Genomic DNA, 21,653 nt, shown 5'->3' on the forward strand with positions numbered 1-21,653 from the left:
ACAATACACACACAAAAGATAAAACAACCCAAACACAACACTAAAATGGTTATCAAACCATAAGAGAACAAAAGAAGAAAAAAGACCTACAAAAACAAACCCAAAACAGTAAAGAAAACAGCAATAGGAATACACATATCAAATTTTACCTTAAAGGCAAATGGTTTAAATGCACCAACCAAAAGACATAGACTGGCTAAGTGGACACAAAAAACAAGACCCATATATATGCTGTCTACAAGAGATCCACCTCAGCCTAGGGACACATACAAACCGAAAGTGAGGGGATGGAAGAACATATTCCATGCAAATGGAAATAGAAAGAAAGGTGGAGTAGCAATACTAACATCACACAAAATAGACTTTAAAATAAAGACTGTTGAGACTTCCTGGCTGTACAGTGCTTAAGACTCGGTGCTTCCAATGCAGGGGGTGTGAATTCGGGGAATTAAGGTCCCAAATGCCGTGAGGTGTGGCCAAAAGTAAATGATTAAATAAATAAAATAAAATAAAGACTGTTATAAGTGACAAAGAAGAACACTACATAATGATCAAGGGATCAAGCCAAGAAGAAGATACACTTGTAAATATATATGCACCCAACATATGAGCACCCCAATATACACGGCAAATACTAACAGCCATAAAGGGAGAAATTGACAGTAACACAATAATAGTGGGGGACTTTAACACACCACTTTCATCAATGGACAGATCATCCAGACAGAAGATCAATAAGGAAACACAGACCTTAAATGATACATTAAACCAGATGGACTTAATTGATATTTAGAGAGCATTCCATTAAAAGCAGCAGAATACACGTTCTTCTCAAGTGCACATGGAACATTCCCCAGGACTGACCACATGCTGGGCCACAAGGTGAGCACCAGAGATGGATGTGAAATGCTAAGTCTGCTGCTGCAGCCACCAAGAAGCCTGTGTGCAAGCACAGGTCACTAACAACACCTCCCCTCCCAGGAGCCTGTGAAGCCCGCCACTGCCAGGGTCCCGTGATCCAGGGACAACTTCCCCGGGAGAACATACAGCACTGCTGAGGCTGGTGCAACGTCACATCGGCCTCTGCCGCAGCAGGCTCGCCCTGCATTCCGTCCCCTCCCATCCCCCGACCTGAGTGAGCCAGAGCCCCCTAATCAGCTGCTCCTTTACCCCAACCTGTCCTACCGGAAGACCAGACGCCCTCAGGCGACTTACATGCAGAGGTGGGGCCAAATCTAAAGGTGAATCCAAGAAGCTGTGCAAACAAAGAAGAGAAAGGGAAATCTCTCCCAGAAGCCGCAGGAGCACCGGATTAAATCTCCACAGTCAACTTGATGTACCCTGCATCTGTGGAATACCTGAATAGACAACGAATCAACCCAAATTGAGGATGTGGACTTTGGGAGCAAGGATATATGTTTTTTTTTCCTTTTTCTCTTTTTGTGAGTGTGCATGCGTATGCTTCTGTGTGTGGTTTTGTCTGTATAGCTTTGCTTTTACCATATGTCCTAGAGTTCTGTCTGTCCATTTTTTTGTTTTTTTATGTGTTTTTTTAGTATAGTTTTCAGCACTTGTTATCATTGGTGGATTTTTGTTTTGGTTCGGTTGTTCTTTCTTTCTTTCTATTTAATTACTTAAAAATTTTTTAATAATTTTCTTTTATTTTAATAACTTTGTAATTTAATTTAACTTTATTTTCTTTTCTTTTTTCCTTTTCTCTTTTTTCTCCCTTTTATTCTGAGCAGTGTGGATGACAGGCTTATGGTGCTGCAGCCAGGTGTCAGGGCTGTGCCTCTGAGGTGGGAGAGCCAAGTTCAGGACACTGGTCCACAAGAAACCTCCCAGCTCCACGTAATATCAAACGGCAAAAATCTCCCATAGATCTCCATCTCAACGCCAAGGCCCAGCTCCACTCAACGACCACCAAGCTACAGTGCTGGACACCCTATGCCAAACAACGAGCAAGACAGGAACACAACCACACCCATTAGCAGACAGACTGCATAAAATCATAATAAGGTCACAGACGCCCCAAAACACACCACCAGATGTGGACCTGCCCACCAGAAAGACAAGATCCAGCCTCATCCACCAGAACACAGGCACTAGTCCCCTCCACCAGGAAGCCTACACAACCCACTGAACCAACCTTAGCCACTGGGGACACACACCAAAAACAACAGGAGCTACGAACCTGCAGCTTGTGAAAAGGAGACCCCAAACACAGTAAGTTAAGCAAAATGAGAAGACAGAAAAACACACAGGACATGAAGGAGCAAGGTAAAAACACACCAGACCTAACAAATGAAGAGGAAATAGGCAGTCTACCTGAAAAAGAATTCAGAATAATGATAGTAAAGATGATCCAAAATCTTGGAAATAGAATGGAGAAAATAAAAGGAATGTTTAACAAGGACCTAGAAGAACTAAAGATTAAACAAAAAATCATGAACAACACAATAAATGAAATTTAAAATTCTCTAGAAGAGATCAATAGCAGAATAACTGATGCAGGAGAATGGATAAGCGACCTGGAAGATAAAAGAGTGGAAATAACTAATGCAGAGCAGAATAAAGAAAAAAGAATGAAAAGAATTGAGGACAGTCTCAGAGACCTCTGGGACAATATTAAACGTGCCAGCATTCGAATTATAGGGGTCCGAGAAGAAGAAGAGAAAAACAAAGGGACTGAGAAAATATTTGAAGAGATTATAGTTGAAAACTTCCCTAGTATGGGAAAGGAAATAGTTAATCAACTCCAGGAAGCACAGAAAGTCCCATACAGGATAAATCCAAGGAGAAACATGCCGAGACACATATTAATGAAACTATCAAAAATTAAATACAAAGAAAAAATATTAAAAGCAGCAAGAGAAAAACAACAAATAACATACAAGGGGATCCCCATAAGGTTAGCAGCTGATCTTTCAGCAGAAACACGGCAAGCCAGAACGGAGTGGTAGGACATACTTAAAGTGATGAAAGGGAAAAACCCACAACCAAGATTACTCTACCCAGCAAAGACCTCATTCAGATTTCACAGAGAAAGTAACAACTTTACAGACAAGCAAAAGCTAAGAGAATTCAGCACAGCCAAACCAGCTTTACAACAAATGCTAAAGGAACTTCTCTAGACAGGAAACAAAGGAGAAGGAAAAGATCTAGAATAACAAACACAAAACAATTAAGAAAACAGTAATAGGAACATACATATTGATAATTACCTTAAAAGTAAAAGGACGAAATGCTGCAACCAAAAGACACAGGCTTGCTGAATGGATAAAAAAACAAGACCCATATACATGGTGTCTACAAGAGACCCACTTCAGACCTGGGACACATACAGACTGAAACTGAGGGGATGGAAAAAGATATTCCATGCAAATGGAAATCAAAAGAAAGCTGGAGTACTAATTCTCATATCAGACAAAACAGACTTTAAAACAAAGACTATTACAAGAGACAAAGAAGGACACTACATAATGATCAACAGATCAATCCAAGAAGAAGATATAGCAATTGTAAATATTTCTGCACCCAACATAGGAGCACCTCAATACATAAGGCAGATACTAACAGCCATAAAAGGGGAAACTGACAGTAACACGATCATAGTAGGGGACTTTTAACACCTCACTTTCACCAATGGACAGATCAACCAAAATGAAAATAAATATGGAAAGACAAGGTTTAAATGATAAACGAGATGGACTTAATTGATATTTATAGGACATTCCATCCAAAAACAACAGAATATGCTTTCTTCTCAAGTGCTCATGGAACATTCTCCAGGATAGCTCATATCTTGGGTCACAAATAAAGCCTTGGTAAATTTAAGAAAATTGAAATCGTATCAAGTATCCTTTTTGACCATAAGGCTATGAGACTAGATATCAATTGCAGGAAAAAATCTGTAAAAAATACAATATGGAGGCTAAACAATGGAGGCTAAACAATACACTACTTAATAACCAAGAGATCATTGAAAAAAATCAAAGAGAAAATCAAAAAATACCTAGAAACAAATGACAATGGAGACATGACGACCCAAAACCTATGGGATGCAGCAAAAGCAGTTCTAAGAGGGAAGTTTATAGCAATAAAATCCTACCTTAAGAAACAAGAAACATCTCAAATAAATAACCCAACCATACACCTAAAGCAATAAGAGAAAGAACAAAAACCCCCAAAATTAGCAGAAGGAAAGAATTCATAAAGATCAGATGAGAAATAAAAGAAAAAGAAATGAAGGAAACGAGAGCAAAGATCAATAAAACTAAAAGCTGTTTCTTTGAGAAGATAAAATTGATAAACCATTAGCCAGACTCATCAAGAAAAAAAGAGAGAAGACTCAAATGAATAGAATTAGAAATGAAAAAGGAGAAGTAACAACTGACACTGCTGAACTACAAAGGATCATGAGAGACTACTACAAGCAACTCTATGCCAATAAAATGGACAACCTGTAAGAAATGGACAAATTCTTAGAAATGCACAACCTTCCGAGACTGAACCAGGAAGAAATCAAAAATATGAACAGACCAATCACAAGCACTGAAACTGAAACTGTGATTAAAAACCTTCCAACCAACAAAAGCCCAGGACCAGATGGCTTCAGAGGCAAATTGTATCAAACATTTAGAGAAGAGCTAACACCTATCCTTCTCAAACTCTTCCAAAATATAGCAGAGGGAGGAACACTCCCAAACTCATTCTACCAGGCCACTATCACCCTGATACCAAAACCAGACAAGGATGTCACAAAGAAAGAAAACTACAGGCCAATATCACTGATGAATGTAGATGCAAAAATCCTCAACAAAATACTCTGAAACAGAATCCAACAGCACATTAAAAGGATCATACACCATGATCAAGTGGGGTTTACTACAGGAATGCGAGGATTCTTCAATATATGCAAATCAAACAATGTGATACACCATATTAACAAACTGAAGTAGAAAAACCATATGATCATCTCAATAGATGCAGAGAAAGCTTCTGACATAATTCAACACCAATTTATGACAAAAAACCCTCCAGAAAGTAGGCATAGAGGGAACTTACCTCAACATAATAAAGGCCATATATGACAAACCGACAGCCAACATCGTCCTCAACGGTGAAAAACTGAAACCATTTCCACTAAGATCAGTAACAAGACAACACTGCCCACTCTCACCACTATTATTCAACATAGTTTTGGAAGTTTTAGCCACAGCAATCAGAGAAGAAAAAGAAATAAAAGGAATCCAAATCGGAAAAGAAGAAGTAAAGCTGTCACTGTTTGCAGATGACATGATACTATACATAGGGAATCCTAAAGATGCTACCAGAGAACTACTAGAGCTACTCAATCAACATGGTAAAGTAGCAGGATACAAAATTAATGCACAGAAATCTCTGGCATTCCTATACACTAATGATGAAAAATCTGGAAGTGAAATTAAGAAAACACTCCCATTTACCATTGCAACAAAAAGAATAAAATATCTAGGAATAAATCTACCTAAGGAGACAAAAGACCTGTAAGCAGAAAATTATAAGACACTGATGAAAGAAATTAAAGATGATACAAATAATAGATGGAGAGATATACCATGTTCTTGGACTGGAAGAATCAACACTGTGACAATGACTATACTATCGAAAGCAAACTACAGATTCAATGCAATCCCTATCAAACTACCACTGGCATTTTTCACAGAACTAGAACAAAAAATTTCACAATTTGTATGGAAACGCAAAAGACCCCGAATAGCCAAAGCAATCTTGAGAAAGGAAAACGGAGCTGGGGGAATCAGGCTCCCTGACTTCAGTCTATACTACAAAGCTACAGTAATCAAGACAGTATGGTACTGGCACAAAAACAGAAATATACATCAATGGAACAGGATAGAAAGCCCAGAAATAAACCCACGTACATATGGTCACCTTATCTTTGATAAAGGAGGCAAGAATATACAGGGTAGAAAACACAGCCTCTTCAATAAGTGGTGCTGGGAAAAGTGGACAGCTACATGTAAAAGAATGAAATTAGAACATTCCCTAACACCGTACACAAAAATAAACTCAAAATGGATTAGAGACCTAAATGTAAGACTGGACACTATCAAACTCTTACAGGAAACCACAGGCAGAACACTCTTTGACATAAATCACAGCAAGATCTTTTTTGATCCACCTCCTAATGTAATGGAAATAAAAACAAAAATAAACAAATGGCACCTAATGAAACTTAAAAGCTTTTGCAAAGCAAAGGAAACTACAAACAAGATGAAAAGACAACCCTCAGAATGGGAGAGAATATTTGCAAACGAATCAACAGACAAAGGATTAATCTTCAAAATATATAAACAGCTCATGCAGCTCAATATTAAAAAAACGAACAACACAATCAAGAAATGGGCAGAAGACCTAAACAGACATTTCTCCAAAGAAGACACACAGATGGCCAAGAAGCACATGAAAAGCTGCTCAATATTACTAATTATTAGAGAAATACAAATCAAAACTACAATGAGATATCACCTCACACCAGTTAGAATGGGCATCATCAGAAAATCTACAAACAACAAATGCTGGAGAGGGTGTGGAGAAAAGGCAACCCTCTTGCACTGTTGGTGGGAATGTAAATTGATACAGCCAGTATGGAGAACAGTATGGAGGTTCCTTAAAAAACTAAAAATAGAATTACCATATGATCCAGCAATCCCACTACTGGGCATATACCCAGAGAAAACCATAATTCAAAACGAGTCATGTACCAAAATGTTCAGTGCAGCTCTATCTACAATAGCCAGGACTTGGAAGCAACCTAAGTGTCCATCGACAGATGAATGGATAAGAAGATGTGGTACATATATACAATGAAATATTACTCAGCCATAAAAAGAAACGAAATTGAGTTATTTGTAATGAGGTGGATGGACGTAGAGTCTGTCATACAGAGTGAAGTAAGTCAGAAAGAGAAAAACAAATACTGTATGCTAACACATATATATGGAATCTAAAAGGAAAAGACATGTCATGAAGAACCTAGGGGCAAGACGAGAATAAAGACACAGACCTACTAGATCATAGACTTGAGGACAAGGGGAAGGGGAAGGGTAAGCTGGGACAATGTGTGAGAGTGGTAGTGTATATATGGACATATATACACTACCAAATGTAAAATAGATAGCTAGTGGGAAGCAGTTGCATAGCACAGGGAGATCAGCTTGGTGCTTTGTGACCAGCTAGAAGGGTGGGATAGAGAGGGTGGGAGGGAGGCAGACACAAGAAGGAAGAGATATGGGGACATATGTATATGTATAACTGATTCACTTTGTTATAAAGCAGAAACCAACACACAATTGTAAAGCAATTATATTCCAATAAAAATGTTTAAAAAAATAAACAAAAGAAAACCCCATATAATCATCTCAATAAATGTAGCAAAAGCTTTTGACAAAATTCAGCACCCATTTACAATAAAAACTCCCCAGAAAGTGGGCAGAGAAGGAACATACCTCAACATAATAAAGACCATATATGACAAACCTACCACTAACATCATACTCCATGGTGAAAAGCTGAAGGCATTTCCTCTAAGACCAGGAAGAAGACAAGGTTGTCCACTCTTGCCACTTGTATGCAACATAGTTTTGAAAGTCCTGGCTATGGCAATCAGAGTAGAAAAAGAAATAAAAAGGAATCCAAATTGGGAAAGAAGAAGTAAAACTGTCACTGTTTAAAGATGACATGATACTATACATAGAAAATCCTAAAGATGCTACCAAAAAACTACTAGAGTTCATCAATGAATTTAGTAAACTTGCAGGTTACAAAATTAATACACAGAAATCTGTTGCATTCTTATACACTAGCAACGGAAGATCAGAAAGAGAAAGTCAAGAAACATCCCATTTACTATTGCATCAAAAAGAATAAAATACCTAGGATTAAACCTACCTAAGGAGACAAAAGACTTGTACTCCAAAAACTATAAGATGCTGATGAAATCAAAGAAGACCCAAACAGATGGAAAGATATATCATGTTCGTGGATTGAAATAATCAATATTGTCAGAATGACTATACTGTCCAAGGCAATCTACAGATTCACTGCAATTTCTATCAAATTACCAATGGCATTTTTCTCAGAACTAAAACAAAAAAATCTCAAAATTTGTATGGAGATACAAAAGACCCCGAACTGCCAAAGTAATCTTGAGAAAGAAAAACGGAGCTGGAAGAATCAGGCTGCCTGACTTCAGACTATACTACAAAGCTATAGTCATCGAAACAGTGTGGTACTGGCACAGAAATATACATATAGATCAATGGAGCAGGATAGAAAGCACAGAAATAAATCCACACACCTATGGTCAAATAACCTACGACAAAGGAGACAAAACTATACAGTGGTGGAAAGACAGTCACTTCAACAAATGGTGCTGGGAAAACTGGAAAGCTACATGTAAAAAAAATGAAATTAGATCATTCTTTAACACCATACACAAAAATAAGCTCAAAATGGATTAAAGACCTAATGTGAGACTGGGCCTTATAAAACTTCTAGAGGAAAACATAGGCAGAACACTTTCTGACATAAATCGCAGCAGTATCTTTTTTGATCCGTCTCCCAGAACAACGGAAGTAGAAACAAAAACAAACAAATGGGACCTAATTAAACTCAAAAGCTTTTGCACAGCAAAAGAAACCATAAACAGAAAGAAAAGACAACCCACAGACTAGGAGAAAATATTTGCAAGTGATGTGACTGACAAGGGATTAGTCTCCAAAATTTACAAACAGCTCATGAGGCTTAATATCATCAAAAGAAACAACCCAATCAAAGAATGGGCAGAAGACCTAAATAGACATTTCTCCAAAGAACACATACTGATGACCAACAAATACATGAAAAGATGTTCAACATTGCTAATCATTAGAGAAATGCCAATCAAAACTATAATGAGATATCACCTCACACCAGTCAAAATGGTTACCATCAAAAAATCCATAAACAATAAATGCTGGAGAGAGTGTGGAGAAAAGGGAACCCTCCTACACTGTTGGTAGGAATGTAAGGTGGTATACCCATTATGGAGAACAGTATGGAGGTGACTTAAAAAACTAAAAACAGAGCTACCATATGACACTGCAATCCCACTCTTGAGCATATATCCAGAAAAAAAACATGGTTCGAAAAGATACATGCACCCCAATGTTCATTGCAGCACTGTCTACAATAGCCAAGACATGGAAGCAACCTAAATGTCCATCAACAGAGGAATGGATAAAGAAGATGTACATATATACAATGTAATAATCCTCAGCCATTAAAAAGAATGAAATAATGCCATTTGCAGCAACATGGATGGACCTAGAGATTGTCATACTGAGTGAAGTAAGTCAGACAGAGAAAGAGAAATATCATATGATAACCCTTTTATGCGGAATCTAAAAAGAAATGATACAAATGAACTTATTTACAAAACAGAAACAGACTCACAGACTTAGAAAACGAACTTATGGGTACCACAGGGGACGATGGGGGGAAGGGATAGTTAGGGAGCTTGGGATCAACATGTACACACTGTTATATTTAAAATGGATAACCAAGAGCCTACTGTATAGCACAGGAAACTCTGCTTAATGTTATGTGGCAGCGTGGATGGGAGGGGAGTTTGGGGGAGAATGGATACATGTATATTTATGGCTGAGTCACTTTGCTGTGCATCTGAAACTATGACAACATTTTTAATTGGCTATATTCCAATATAAAATAAAAAGCTTAAAAAAATGAAAATAAGAACTCAGATTTTACATTAAGTAATCGATTTATTTGACAAATAAACAAAATAACTAACAAGGTAGGCATTCACAAAAAATATTCACCTTATTTTCACCAAATTTAAAGTGTGAAAAGCTAATACTGTACCATGTACACATTCTCTATATTTAAACTCATTATTTAAAATTTAAACCTTGAAAATAATTTTTTTCTATTTCTGTAATTTTGTATCTATATTAGATGATGGATGTTCTCTAAACTTACTGTGATAACCATTTCATGATGTATGTAAATCATCATGCTATGCACCTTAAACGTGTACAGTGCTGTACATTAATTTTATCTCAATAAAATTGTAAGAAAGATAAATAAAATGAAATTTAAATCCTAAGAAAAAGAAAGAAGAAAACGTTGTGAGCTTTCAAAGATGCAAACATACGTTCACATGCCCAATCACATAACTTAGTACACTACTATACAGTCTACTGTGTTAGTTGGGTACCTAGGCTAACTTTGTTGGACTTACGAACAAATTGGACTTAAGAACATGCTCTCGGAATGGAACTCGTTCATATGTATGGGACTTACTGTAAAATTTATGTTTACAATTTTGCTATTTGTTTTCTATATGTCTTTTTTGTTTTTGTGTTTCTCCATTATTGACTTTTTTGCATTAAATAGATATTTTCTAGTGTACCCCTTTAATCCCTTTGTAACTTTTAAATTATATTTTGGGGGTTATTTTCTTATTTCCTCACTTGAGTATAAAAATTAAGATCTTAACTTGTAACAATATGGCTCAGATTAATATAAACTTAATTTCAATAGTATACAGACACTTTCATCCTATACAGTTCCATTCCCTCCTTTGTGCTCTTATTTTCATTCCAATTACACCTTTATTCATTTATGTCCATCAACATAGATTTATAATGATTACTTCATGCAGTTCTCGATTAAATCAGGAGGGAAAAAGTTATAATCAAAAATATTTATACTGCCTTTTATATTTACATATGTAGTTACCTTTACTGTGCTCTTTTACTTCTCACGGTTTTAGTTACTATCTAGTGTTTTCTTTTTAGCCTTAAGAACTACATTTACTATTTCTTGTAGGGCAGGTTTGCTAGTGATGAATTTTCTCAGTTTTGTTTATCTGGAAATGTCTTAATGTATCCTTCATTTTTGAGGTATGGTTTTGCCAGATATAGAATTCTTGGTAGACAATCTTTTTCTTTCATCATTTTGAATATGGTATTTCATGTTTCCTGGACATGATGGTTTCTGATGAGAAATCACTGTTAATCTTACTGAGGATACCTTGTACATGATGAATTGCTTCTCTCTTGCTCTTTTCAAGATACTCTCACTGTTGCTCTTGACAGTTAGATTATGATGTATCTTTGAGTTTATCGTACTTAGATTTTGTTGAGCGTCTTGGATGTGTTGGTTTATGTTTTTCATAAGATTCGGGAAATGTGGGGCCATTATTTCTTCAGATGTTCTTTCTTTCCCTTTCTCTTCTCTCTTTCTGAGACTTCAGTTATGTATATCTTGATATGCTTGCTTTTTCACCTGTTAATGAGCCATACTTTCTTTGCATTACTCATAATTTTTTGTTGAAAACTAGATGTTTTAAGTAATGTGCCAACTCTGGAAATAAGAATCTCCCCTCCTCCAGGGTTTGTTGTTACCGTTGCTGGGTTTTTGTTGTTGTTCTTGTTCTTGTTCTTATTCTTGTTATCATTGTTCCCGTTCATTTGTTTACTGACTTTTCGGAACTAATTCTGGAAAGTCTGTATCCTTTGTTGTATGTGGCCACTATTTATGCTTGGTTAGCTTAGTCCTTGCTCAGAAGCTCTCTGTATGTGTTGTTCCTGAGTTTTGAAAAAGCTGATTTTGACAACGTTTGCCAGTTTCCCCTTTGTTTTTATAGAGATGAGCATTATCAAAGGCCCTTACTCCTCCAATTTTGCTAACATCTGCTATCTGGGATTTTTTGAATGAGATATTCTTGGAGACTATGCAAACTGGAACCCAATCTATATTCTTTCTAGAAGACAACTTAATATTCTAAAATAAAAACCACCATTTTTGAACTTTTTAAATTAAGCCATAAAGAATTGAGTCCTTTCAAGATATCAGAACTCCTGTCAATTCAGTTTCCAATTCTGTACATCTTACATTCCTTAAATTTCCCTATTAACAATTTGCTTGAATTAATTTTGATACTTATTTTTAAAACGAAAAAGTCAACTTTAAATTAGTGGCTCAGCAGAGTAAGAGATAAAATGTCCATTAATTAAAGGTTTTAAGATAATAATCAAGGAATTTCATTAATGGAGGCTGTGTGTTTAAGGATGAAAATATCCTCCAATCCTAATAGAAATTCACCTAGCTTTCATTTAATAGAAACTTCTTATTCACGTCACATTCATAAGAGTCAACTTCACTTTTTCATATATGTGAAAGGATAAATTCTTAACCATTTAGGAATAATATGCTTTTTAGGAATCTAATAAAAACTGTAGACTCTTTTTCTGGAAAATGAACATATATACATAATTCTGCTTACAATTTAAGAGTTTCTTGGATACTCTGCAGCCTATAAGAACCGCTATTGAACAAAAAAAATATGATTTTAATGAGAAAACAGAGAACAGATATTCAAATAATTACAACATCTGACCTTCAATAGAGCAATGACAATGTAAAATATTAAAACATATAAGTGGTCTTTAACTACTAAACATTTTTCATTTCAAAAGCTAATTTTAAAATTATATATTTAGAATTTATTACATATTTTTTCTTATAAAAATAATATTAGAAACAATGGTTGGGACTATTAAACTGCAAGTTTCTTAAGAATAGGTGCTCTTAAAATAGATAACTAATAAGGACCTACTGTATAGCACAGGGAACTCTTCTCAGTACTCTGTAATGACCTATATGGGAAAAGAATCTAAAATATGTATAGGTATAACTGATACACTTCGCTTTTTGCAGAAACTAATGCAGCAGTGTAAATCACCTATACTCTAATAAAAATTTTTTAAAAATAGGTGCTCTTTTTACTTGTCTTTGTATCATAATGACCTATCCAAATAAATAGCATACTTTAGTTTCCCAGATGACACTTCACGAAACCTATTTTATTCAATAATGTATTTGAATACAAATGTACTAACAAGAAAAAATACTGACGCAATGACAAACATTAAAAAAATGAAAATGACAAAAATAAAATAAAAAAGAAAACATAAAGAATAAAATAGATTTTAAATTATCTGTTGCTTGAGAGACAGGCCTAATTAGAAGAGAATATAGGGAATTCCCTGGTGGTGCAGTGATTAAAACTCTGTGCTCCCAATGCAGGGGGCCCAGGTTCGACTTCTGGTCAGGGAACTAGATCCCACATGCATGCTGCAACTAAGAGTTCACATGCCACAACAAAGGAGCCCCCATGCTGCAACTAAGGAGCCGGCAAGCCACAACTAAGGAGCCCGTGTGCCGCAACTAAGGAGCCCATGTGCTGCAACCAAGAAGACAGTGAGCTGCAACTAAGGAGCCCTCAAGCCACAACTAAGGAGCCCACCTGCTGCAACTAAGACCCAGCGCAACCAAATAAATTAATTTTAAAAAAAGAAGAGAATATAATGGTAAATATAGATATTTCTAGGTACTTTTGTTTAAACTTATAGATTTCTTTTTATTGTACTTCAAATTTCACTTCAAAATATGTTTCTTCTTAATACGACATCTCCTACCCTTAGCCATGAATAAGGTCATTTTTGGACAGTAACAATTTGTAAATGCACTGGAAGGGCAAATGTTTTGGAAAAATGTTGAAAGAAGTTGGGGGTGGAGGATACTGTTCAAAGAGGTTTTATAATATAAAATAAATAACTTATTATTTATTATATATCTTATAATAAAATGTGTGCAAGTTAAAATAAAGTAAGCTAGTGTGAAAATAAGCAATAGTGTGTATAGGAACTCCACTGCAAGTTTTTTTTCAAAAGGAAAAATAGTTGTGGTAGGGTGGAGATGAAATTTTTATTCTGTTTCTTAACCATTGCGAGTGTCATTGTGCTAAAGAAGATGGGAAAACTACATTTTGGTGCCATAAATATAAAGGAACAATTGCACATTTTCATTTGAATAACATCAAACCCTTATCAAAACCAGATAAAGTCATGAGTAATATGCAGAATTCAATTGGATATCATTTAATATCTATAGGTTGTGACCCTACCATATAAGATTAATGAAATGCCCTAGTCTTGTCTTCAGAATAGGACTTGAAGACATTTACATACTCAAAGCAATGCCAAAGCGACAAATGAGTGAACTTCAGAAGACTTAACCTCAGAGACATGGATGATACGCCAACCCCATCTTTTTAAGTTTGGTGTTTGACTCCCTGGCTACGTGACAATAAATGAGATTCAGCCTGGCAGTCTGGGTCTATAGCTACAGAGATTCCTTGCTGAAGAAATCTGTCAATAAAGAACCTCAGCCAAGGGCTTCTCTGATGGCGCAATGGTTAAGAATCCTCCTGCCAATGCAGGGGACATGGGCTCGAGCCCTGGTCCGGGAAGATCCCACATGCCGCAGAGCAACTATGCCTGTGCGCCACAACTACTGAAGCCCGCATGCCTAGAGCCCGTGCTCCACAACAAGAGAAGCCAACACAATGAGAAGCCCACACACCACAACGAAGAGTAGCCCCCACTCGCCACAACTAGGGAAAGTCCACGCACAGCAACAAAGACCCAACTCAGCCATAAATAAATAAATTTCTTTTTTTTTTTTAAAAAAAAGAAAGAACCTCAGATAACTGAGAAAGTAATTAATTGTCTCCATAAAAAATGTCTTTAGTCTGTAGATTCAGAATTAGGTATACTGATAAACAAAATCAACATAATATAGGTATACTGAGTAATTGATTTAGACTTGTGATTTTAAACTGAAATCTTACTAAATTCATCAACAGTATCAAAACATTTAAGAGAAATAAAGATTCAACACATCTATATGTTTAATGAACTAGGTTTATACAAAATTACCTAAGTACTCAGAAAGCTTTTTGTTAAAATTAGTTGACAACTGAGGTACAGAAAATCAAATACAGTATATTAAACTTAAATGCAGTTAAAAAGTTTTAGCAAACATAATATAGTGGTGAAACCTGATTAGAAGTGAATTTTAAATTCTGCTAAATTTATAAAATAATTTGTATTCAAAAGTAATAATAGCCAATTCCAAAATATGAAACCGTAAGATATAAAATCCCTAAATCTTACCTTAAGAATTGAAAGATTAAAGCACTAAAAAAAAAAAATCAGTTATTGATTCTTTGTAACAACTTCTATGAATCTTCTACATTCAGTATATGGATAATAATAATTTAGAAGGTTTCAAAAAAGTATTTAAAAGTAATGATCCTGAAAAGGGATCTGCAGGAATAGATTAACTTGGAACTCACAGTATCTGGGCTTCTACTTCTTAAAGTAAGATAACTGGATAAAATATAAATAGGCTACTCTGCCTTAGCTTTTCCAATTTAAACTATTAACTGCATTGCTCTTGGGATTAAGAAGGAAAGGACTTAAGAAGGATATGTCTTTTACTGGACTGCGAAAAAGTCTAAAGACAGAAGACAGGCTAATTAGAAACGTTCAAATAATAATTGTGCCATCTGAAGTGCGACCATATGTGAATCATGGCTACATGGAACTATGGCTTAAAACAGCAAAAAACAAACAAAAAAAACTTTTAAAATCTTTCTGTACTGTTTATAAATATTTATACATAAATATGATTAGCCATATCAATGTCTTGAAACAAAATTTTGAGTCCTGCAAGTCCTAGCAGTACTGATCTTTCAAATTTACACATATACACCATAAGTGACTTAAGCAATATGTGATATATTAGTCTTTTAGTTCTATTAGATCACAATCCTAAGGGTAATAAGTTATGGACTTGAAGGGAACTCATCTTAGTTTCTTTTGAATCTGCAATGATTATATTTGTGCCACTATTTCCCTTCTCACCCTTCCCATCCCATGTTCTATACTATAGGACTACAAGTTAGATCCTAAAAAATATATTTTCAGATTTTACTTCCTTTCTATTCAAAAAACATAGGCCAATAGCAATCCTAGATGACTTCGTAACACTGTTAATCAAATCTAGCTATCTTTCAAATACTATGTTCTAGAAATCTGACAAACTAGAATGGAATTTAAACTGTCTCCACCCACTTCCCACTACATTACACCCTCTGCTTCCCCACCCCCAGATGAAGGTTAAGTTGATAGATGGATTGGAAATGAAATAAAGCCAGACATCAAATAACTTACTTGAAATCCATCTCTTACCTTCTGTACTTAACCCTGGACTTGATGTGAACTTGGCTACATCAACAATTTTTACAGCAAATTGTTGCCCAGTTTCTCTGTTGATGCATCGTCGTACAACACTGAAGGGACCCCTAAAAAAAAAAAATCCAAGTTTAATTTGTTGATTTTCTTAAGTTTCTATTTCCTTTCAACAGTTTATTCATATTTCATTGTCTACTATAGCCATAGCTTTCAAAATAGAATTTAATATAGTTTTGAACACATTTTTCTATAATTCATGAGGTAATTATTTATTTGAAGTTGATAAACCAGAAAAATAAGAAACAAATTTACTTTCAAAATCACTTTTAAAAATTTGAGATAGTGTTCTTATATTCAAGGCAAATAATCTCTGTAATTTTCTCTACATATTATCAGCATCTTAAACAAAATAACAGTTCACAGTGGTAGTGTATACAACTTTTACCTTTTGAACCAGAAACTTAAATCATTCTCTCATCTTAGCCATCACTTATCTAATCTTCACTAACAAGTCCTACTGAGTTTATTTCAAATATCTCTTAATCCTGTCCACTTCTCTGCATGACTCATTCTGTAGTCTAAACCACTACCAGTTTCTACTAGGACCACTGAAAACTTGTTTCTCCCATTCATTCTTGAAGTGATGCTTTAAAGATGAAAATCTGATATTATGTTTCTGCTTAAAATCCCAGAGAGAAGGTATTTGCAACACATGTATTTAGTCAAGAACCAAAATACATAAATAATTCTTAAATAAGAAAATATACTACAAGGAAATCTGGGCAGAAGACTTAAATAGACACTTCACAAAGAGAAAGCCCTACATGATTTAGTTTCCAACAACCTCTACAGTCTCACGTGAAGTCACAGGGAAATCCTTCATCCTCCTCAAACTTCAAATTAGCATTATTCTCAACTGCCATAGGAAAGGAAGTAATTTCTACTAGCAAAACCAGTGGTCCAGTCACTTTCTTACCCAGTCCTCTCCTCAATTGAAATCGGTGGCTCTCAATATTGACCATACAGTTGAATCAACTGTAATGACTGATAAAATAACAATGCCCGGTCCCAGGCATTAAAAACACAAACACACACTCTGTTCCTTGTGATTAATAGTTATCAAATAAGTATCTGAACTAAAGATAATCCAACATGCTTGAATCAACTACTGATTAATGTAGAATGCAATCGCAATATACTGTAGTATTTTATTTGAAGGCTAGTATGGTTTAAGTTATTAAATACACACACATGTACATGTATACATGTATGGATTTCCCCCCTCCTCAGGAAACAAAACACTCTCATTGGTTTTTACAGGTAGAAACAGTACACCTGGATGCATGTGGTCAATCAGAAGACAGAAAAGTTCTTCATTTACAGTAGGACACTTATGATACTTTTGCCTTAAAGTGTAAGTTTGTCTTTATTCTTTCAGAGGACAGGCAAACAAATATAATCTAACCTAGACTTAAACATTTCTCTGAGATCATATGAATCAGTTGATTTCATCCCACTATCAATCATCAGGACATCAGTTACACTACAGTTTCAAGTCTCTCTCTTCAAGCAACCTAACAAAGCTAAACTGGAAGGAAAAGAAATGGTAATAGCGTACCTTTCAGAACTCTATAGGAAAAGGACCTTTTTGATAATCACTCAAAACTGTTCAAAGACTTTTCTCTGTGAGAAGACAATATAACAATGTGAGTCAGGACTCCCACAAATGTTTTCATTCTCAATCTGGATGTCTTACTTGTGGTTACTTATCCTGACAATAGCAAGTAATTTCAGGAAATGTTTAGTGTAATTGGTTTTTGTACACACATTAAACCCTTGGGACTCTATTTATATATACATTTGTGTAGTATGCTTCAATTCACTACACCTTTTGGATACTTTCCAAGATCTGTATGTGGGATCATTTTTGGTCAAGAGAGTCAATTCTTTACTTTTTCCTGTTTGAACAAAAGTGAGGAAGAAAACATAGCTTCTCCCCCAACCCTTTTAGTAATAGTAGAATGAAGAAAGCTAGGAAGAATCAAGAAAAAAGGGAATACTGATACAAAAAAAAAAACAACACCAAAAACGTGTTTAAGTCTGTGAATGAAAAAAAGGAACCAAATCCTTGGTTCTTTAGGCTACTTTTATAATGTGAGGCAAAGAAAATGAGTTTATCTCTGAAGTATTGATGACATGAAGATAGGTCACGAGTAAAGAGTTTCAAAGATCTGTCTCTCAGTGACATCCAGGGGGTTAGAAAAGGTGAACCATTTAGTACACTAAAAAGACACTGAAAACTCTTTTAACTTTTTTTGGGATTTAATCCATCAACTGGAAACTCAGTGGAAACTGAAAAAAATTTGAATGAGTATATAGTGTCTATAATTTTAGCAGGACTTGATTATATTTATTTCATCAAAACGCTAAAAAGACACAGGATATAAGAAAATCTGGCTTGTTTTCCCATCTTAAAATGGGGAGGAGAGTGTAATAAAATGTATGTTAAAAATTCTGTATTACACTTATTAGTTATACTTGAATGACAGTTTAAGGAACAGCAAAAATTCAGGAGGCCTAGGTTTCAGTCTGGCCTAAACTCTTTTTGAATCTTAAAATTTCATCCTTAAATTTTTAGTCTATAGTACAGTCGATTCTTGAATAATTATGGGGGGTGGGGGGAATACTGACAGAGGTAGTTGTAAGCCATCATTATAAACTACTATCTTTCTCATATTTCCACTAATTCTGGCCAGGGTATTAATCAAACTGGAATGATAAGATAATTGACGGCATTTCAGATTTGATAAAATCTATATTCTTTATCCAATTCTTTAAGAATACTGAATATTGATTGGGATTGTGGCACAAGGTTCTACTCAAGGCAGTTGGCTGCTTTCAGAATACTAAGTTTTAAAGTAAAAGGTCAATTAAACTAGAATATGTTACAATTGAATATTTGCTATTACTTCCCTAAGGTTTTGAAAAGAATGTAGCTGTGTCTCTATGCAGACACACAATAATCTCCTCTAGCTTTCATTAATGTGAAGAAAGGTCATGTCTAGGAATTGAACCATTATGATACCAAAAGTAAATACAGTTGGCCCTCTGTATCTGCAGGTTCCACATCTGTTGATTCAGCCAACCATGGATTGAAAATATATGAAAAAAAATTCTAGAAAGTTCCAAAAAGCAAAACTTGAATTTGCACTGGTAACTATTTACAAAGCATTTACAATGTATTAGGTATTGTAAGTAATCTAGAGATGATTAGAAGTATATGAGGCATATGTGTGGGTTATATGCAAATAATATGCTATTTTATATAAGGAACTTGAGCATCCATGGATTTTGGTATTGGCGGGGATCCTATAACCAATCCCCTGCAAATACCGAGGGACAACTGCACATCAAAAGTGACTAGAATTAAACAAAATTATGCTAGAATACAGTATAATATGTTGGTCTCCAGGATAATAGGATAGATTTAGCAAATGCATCTAAATTAACTTTTCTCCCTGAACCCATTAAAATGAGAGAAAAGGGGCTAAAGAAAATGTCTTAAAGGACTGGGAGAATGAGAGAATACAATAGTAATTAATAATCAAATTTTGAAAGCAAGAAAGCAGATAGAGTAATGGTAGCTGGCTTAGCATTCATAGAAACGCCAAATTGCAAGGAGAAAATAAGAAAAGTTCAGAACCAAACTCATTTACACTACAAAATTCTCAGGAAGCACCTGAACTGGCAGCACCGGATAACTGATAAAGAGAGGGTGGGGCTAAACTAACAAGGTTTGAGTGAAATCTATTAGAGAAGCAGTTAAGAGTATTAGATCCTCCTCCTCTACTCCATGCCACCGGGTAACTACTCTGCCTCATCCTCACAGAGGTCCATTATCTGGAGAGGGTAAAACACAGGGTCTTAGAACTGGGGACAGAAGGCAGTTGAAGAAGTGGATACTATATGAAAAGCAAGGGGTTTATGTGATCACACACAAACTGAATGTAGACAACCCATCGCCATTTCCCATTAACAGGGGGGAATGTTAGAAGCTAGATCTTTACCCTTCAGGCAGGAAAGGTAAGATTTTCTATTGAATATGTGACCAGCCCAGAAGGAAAGACTAAAAATAATGACGTTATATTGTTCAAACCACTCAACCAGATCACCTTCCTTGAAATTCAAAGTCAACAAGTCCTTCCACAAGTTCAGAGTTTTCAATCAGCTTTCCAACCTCGGCATTGTTGGCATTTTGGGCTGAATAGTTCTTTGTTGTGCAAGGATGTCCTGTGCATTGTAGGGTGCCTAACAGCGTCTCCAGTCTCTACCTGGAGATGACAGTAGCACCCCCTCAGCCAGTTTTGCCAAGCAAAAATGTCTCTAAACGTTGTCAAATGTCCCTCAAGAACCACTGCTCTATTCCTAAGCATAAGTAGATAACCAACCTCCCAAAACATCTGGAGAAGAGTCTAATTTGGAAGACAGAGATCAAAACAGAAAGAGCAACTTAGAGGAAACATACTAAACAAGAAAAAAACTTCCAACTACCATTAATGTCCTTGGAAAGATACTATAACTATGAAACAAAAACAGAACTTTCAGAAGACAAAATGAGGGCTCTTGAAAACTAAATATATGAAGAAGTTTAAAACTCAATAGAAGGCCTGGCAGATAAAGTTGAGGAAATTTCCCAGAAAGTAGAACCAAAAGAACAAAGAAAATGGAGGGGAGGAACTCAATCCAAGAACATTTCCCAGACCTTAAATCCTGAGTTGTCCAAGTTAAAAGGAGCCACCAAGGGGAAAAGCAAAAAATAACATACAAGAGAACTCCCATAAGGTCATCACCTGATTTCTCAGCATAAACTCTGCAAGCCAAAAGGGAGCAACACAATATATTTAAAATGATACAAGGGAAGAACTTACAACCAAGAATACTTCACCCAGCAAGGCTCTCACTCAGATTTTTTTTTCACATCTTTATTGGAGTATAATTGCTTTACAATGTTGTATTAGTTTCTGCTGTATAACAACGTAAATCAGCTATATGTATACATCAAAAACTTTACAGACAAGCAAAAGCTAAGAGAATTCAGCACCACCAAACCAGCTTTGGAAAAATTGCTAAAGGAACTTCTCTAAGCAGAAAAGAAAAGGCCACTACCAGAAACAAGAAAATTACAAATTCCATTTGTAAAATTACAAAATTACAAATGGAAAATTACAAATGGAAAACCAGTAAAGGCAAACATAAAGTAAAGGTAGGAAATCATCTACATACAAATATGACATAAAACCCAGCAACTGTAAGAAGAGGAGAACACAAATGCAGGATATTGGAAATGCATTTGAAATTAAAAGACTAGCAACTTAAAACAATCTTGTGTATATATAGACTGCTATATCAAAACTCATGGTAACTGCAAACCAAAAATCTACAATAGACACACACAAAAAAGAAAAACGAATCCAAACACAA

General features: G+C 35.4%; 1 protein-coding gene across 8 annotated transcripts in view; it reads right to left on the reverse strand.

The window, feature by feature from the left end:
• CASK (calcium/calmodulin dependent serine protein kinase) overlaps positions 1-21,653 on the reverse strand; it is a 386,526-nt gene that overhangs the window by 295,016 nt on the left and 69,857 nt on the right. For all 8 annotated transcript variants that reach the window (XM_029240361.1, XM_029240363.1, XM_029240356.1 and 5 more), the window contains exon 2: positions 16,170-16,282. In XM_029240361.1, coding sequence (XP_029096194.1) covers positions 16,170-16,282 — 113 coding nt within the window. The remainder of the gene's footprint in view (positions 1-16,169; positions 16,283-21,653) is intronic.

Source organism: Monodon monoceros, unplaced genomic scaffold, assembly GCF_005190385.1.
Source record: "Monodon monoceros isolate NGI ecotype Baffin Bay Population unplaced genomic scaffold, NGI_Narwhal_1 Super_Scaffold_22, whole genome shotgun sequence".
Taxonomy (NCBI): domain Eukaryota; kingdom Metazoa; phylum Chordata; class Mammalia; order Artiodactyla; family Monodontidae; genus Monodon; species Monodon monoceros.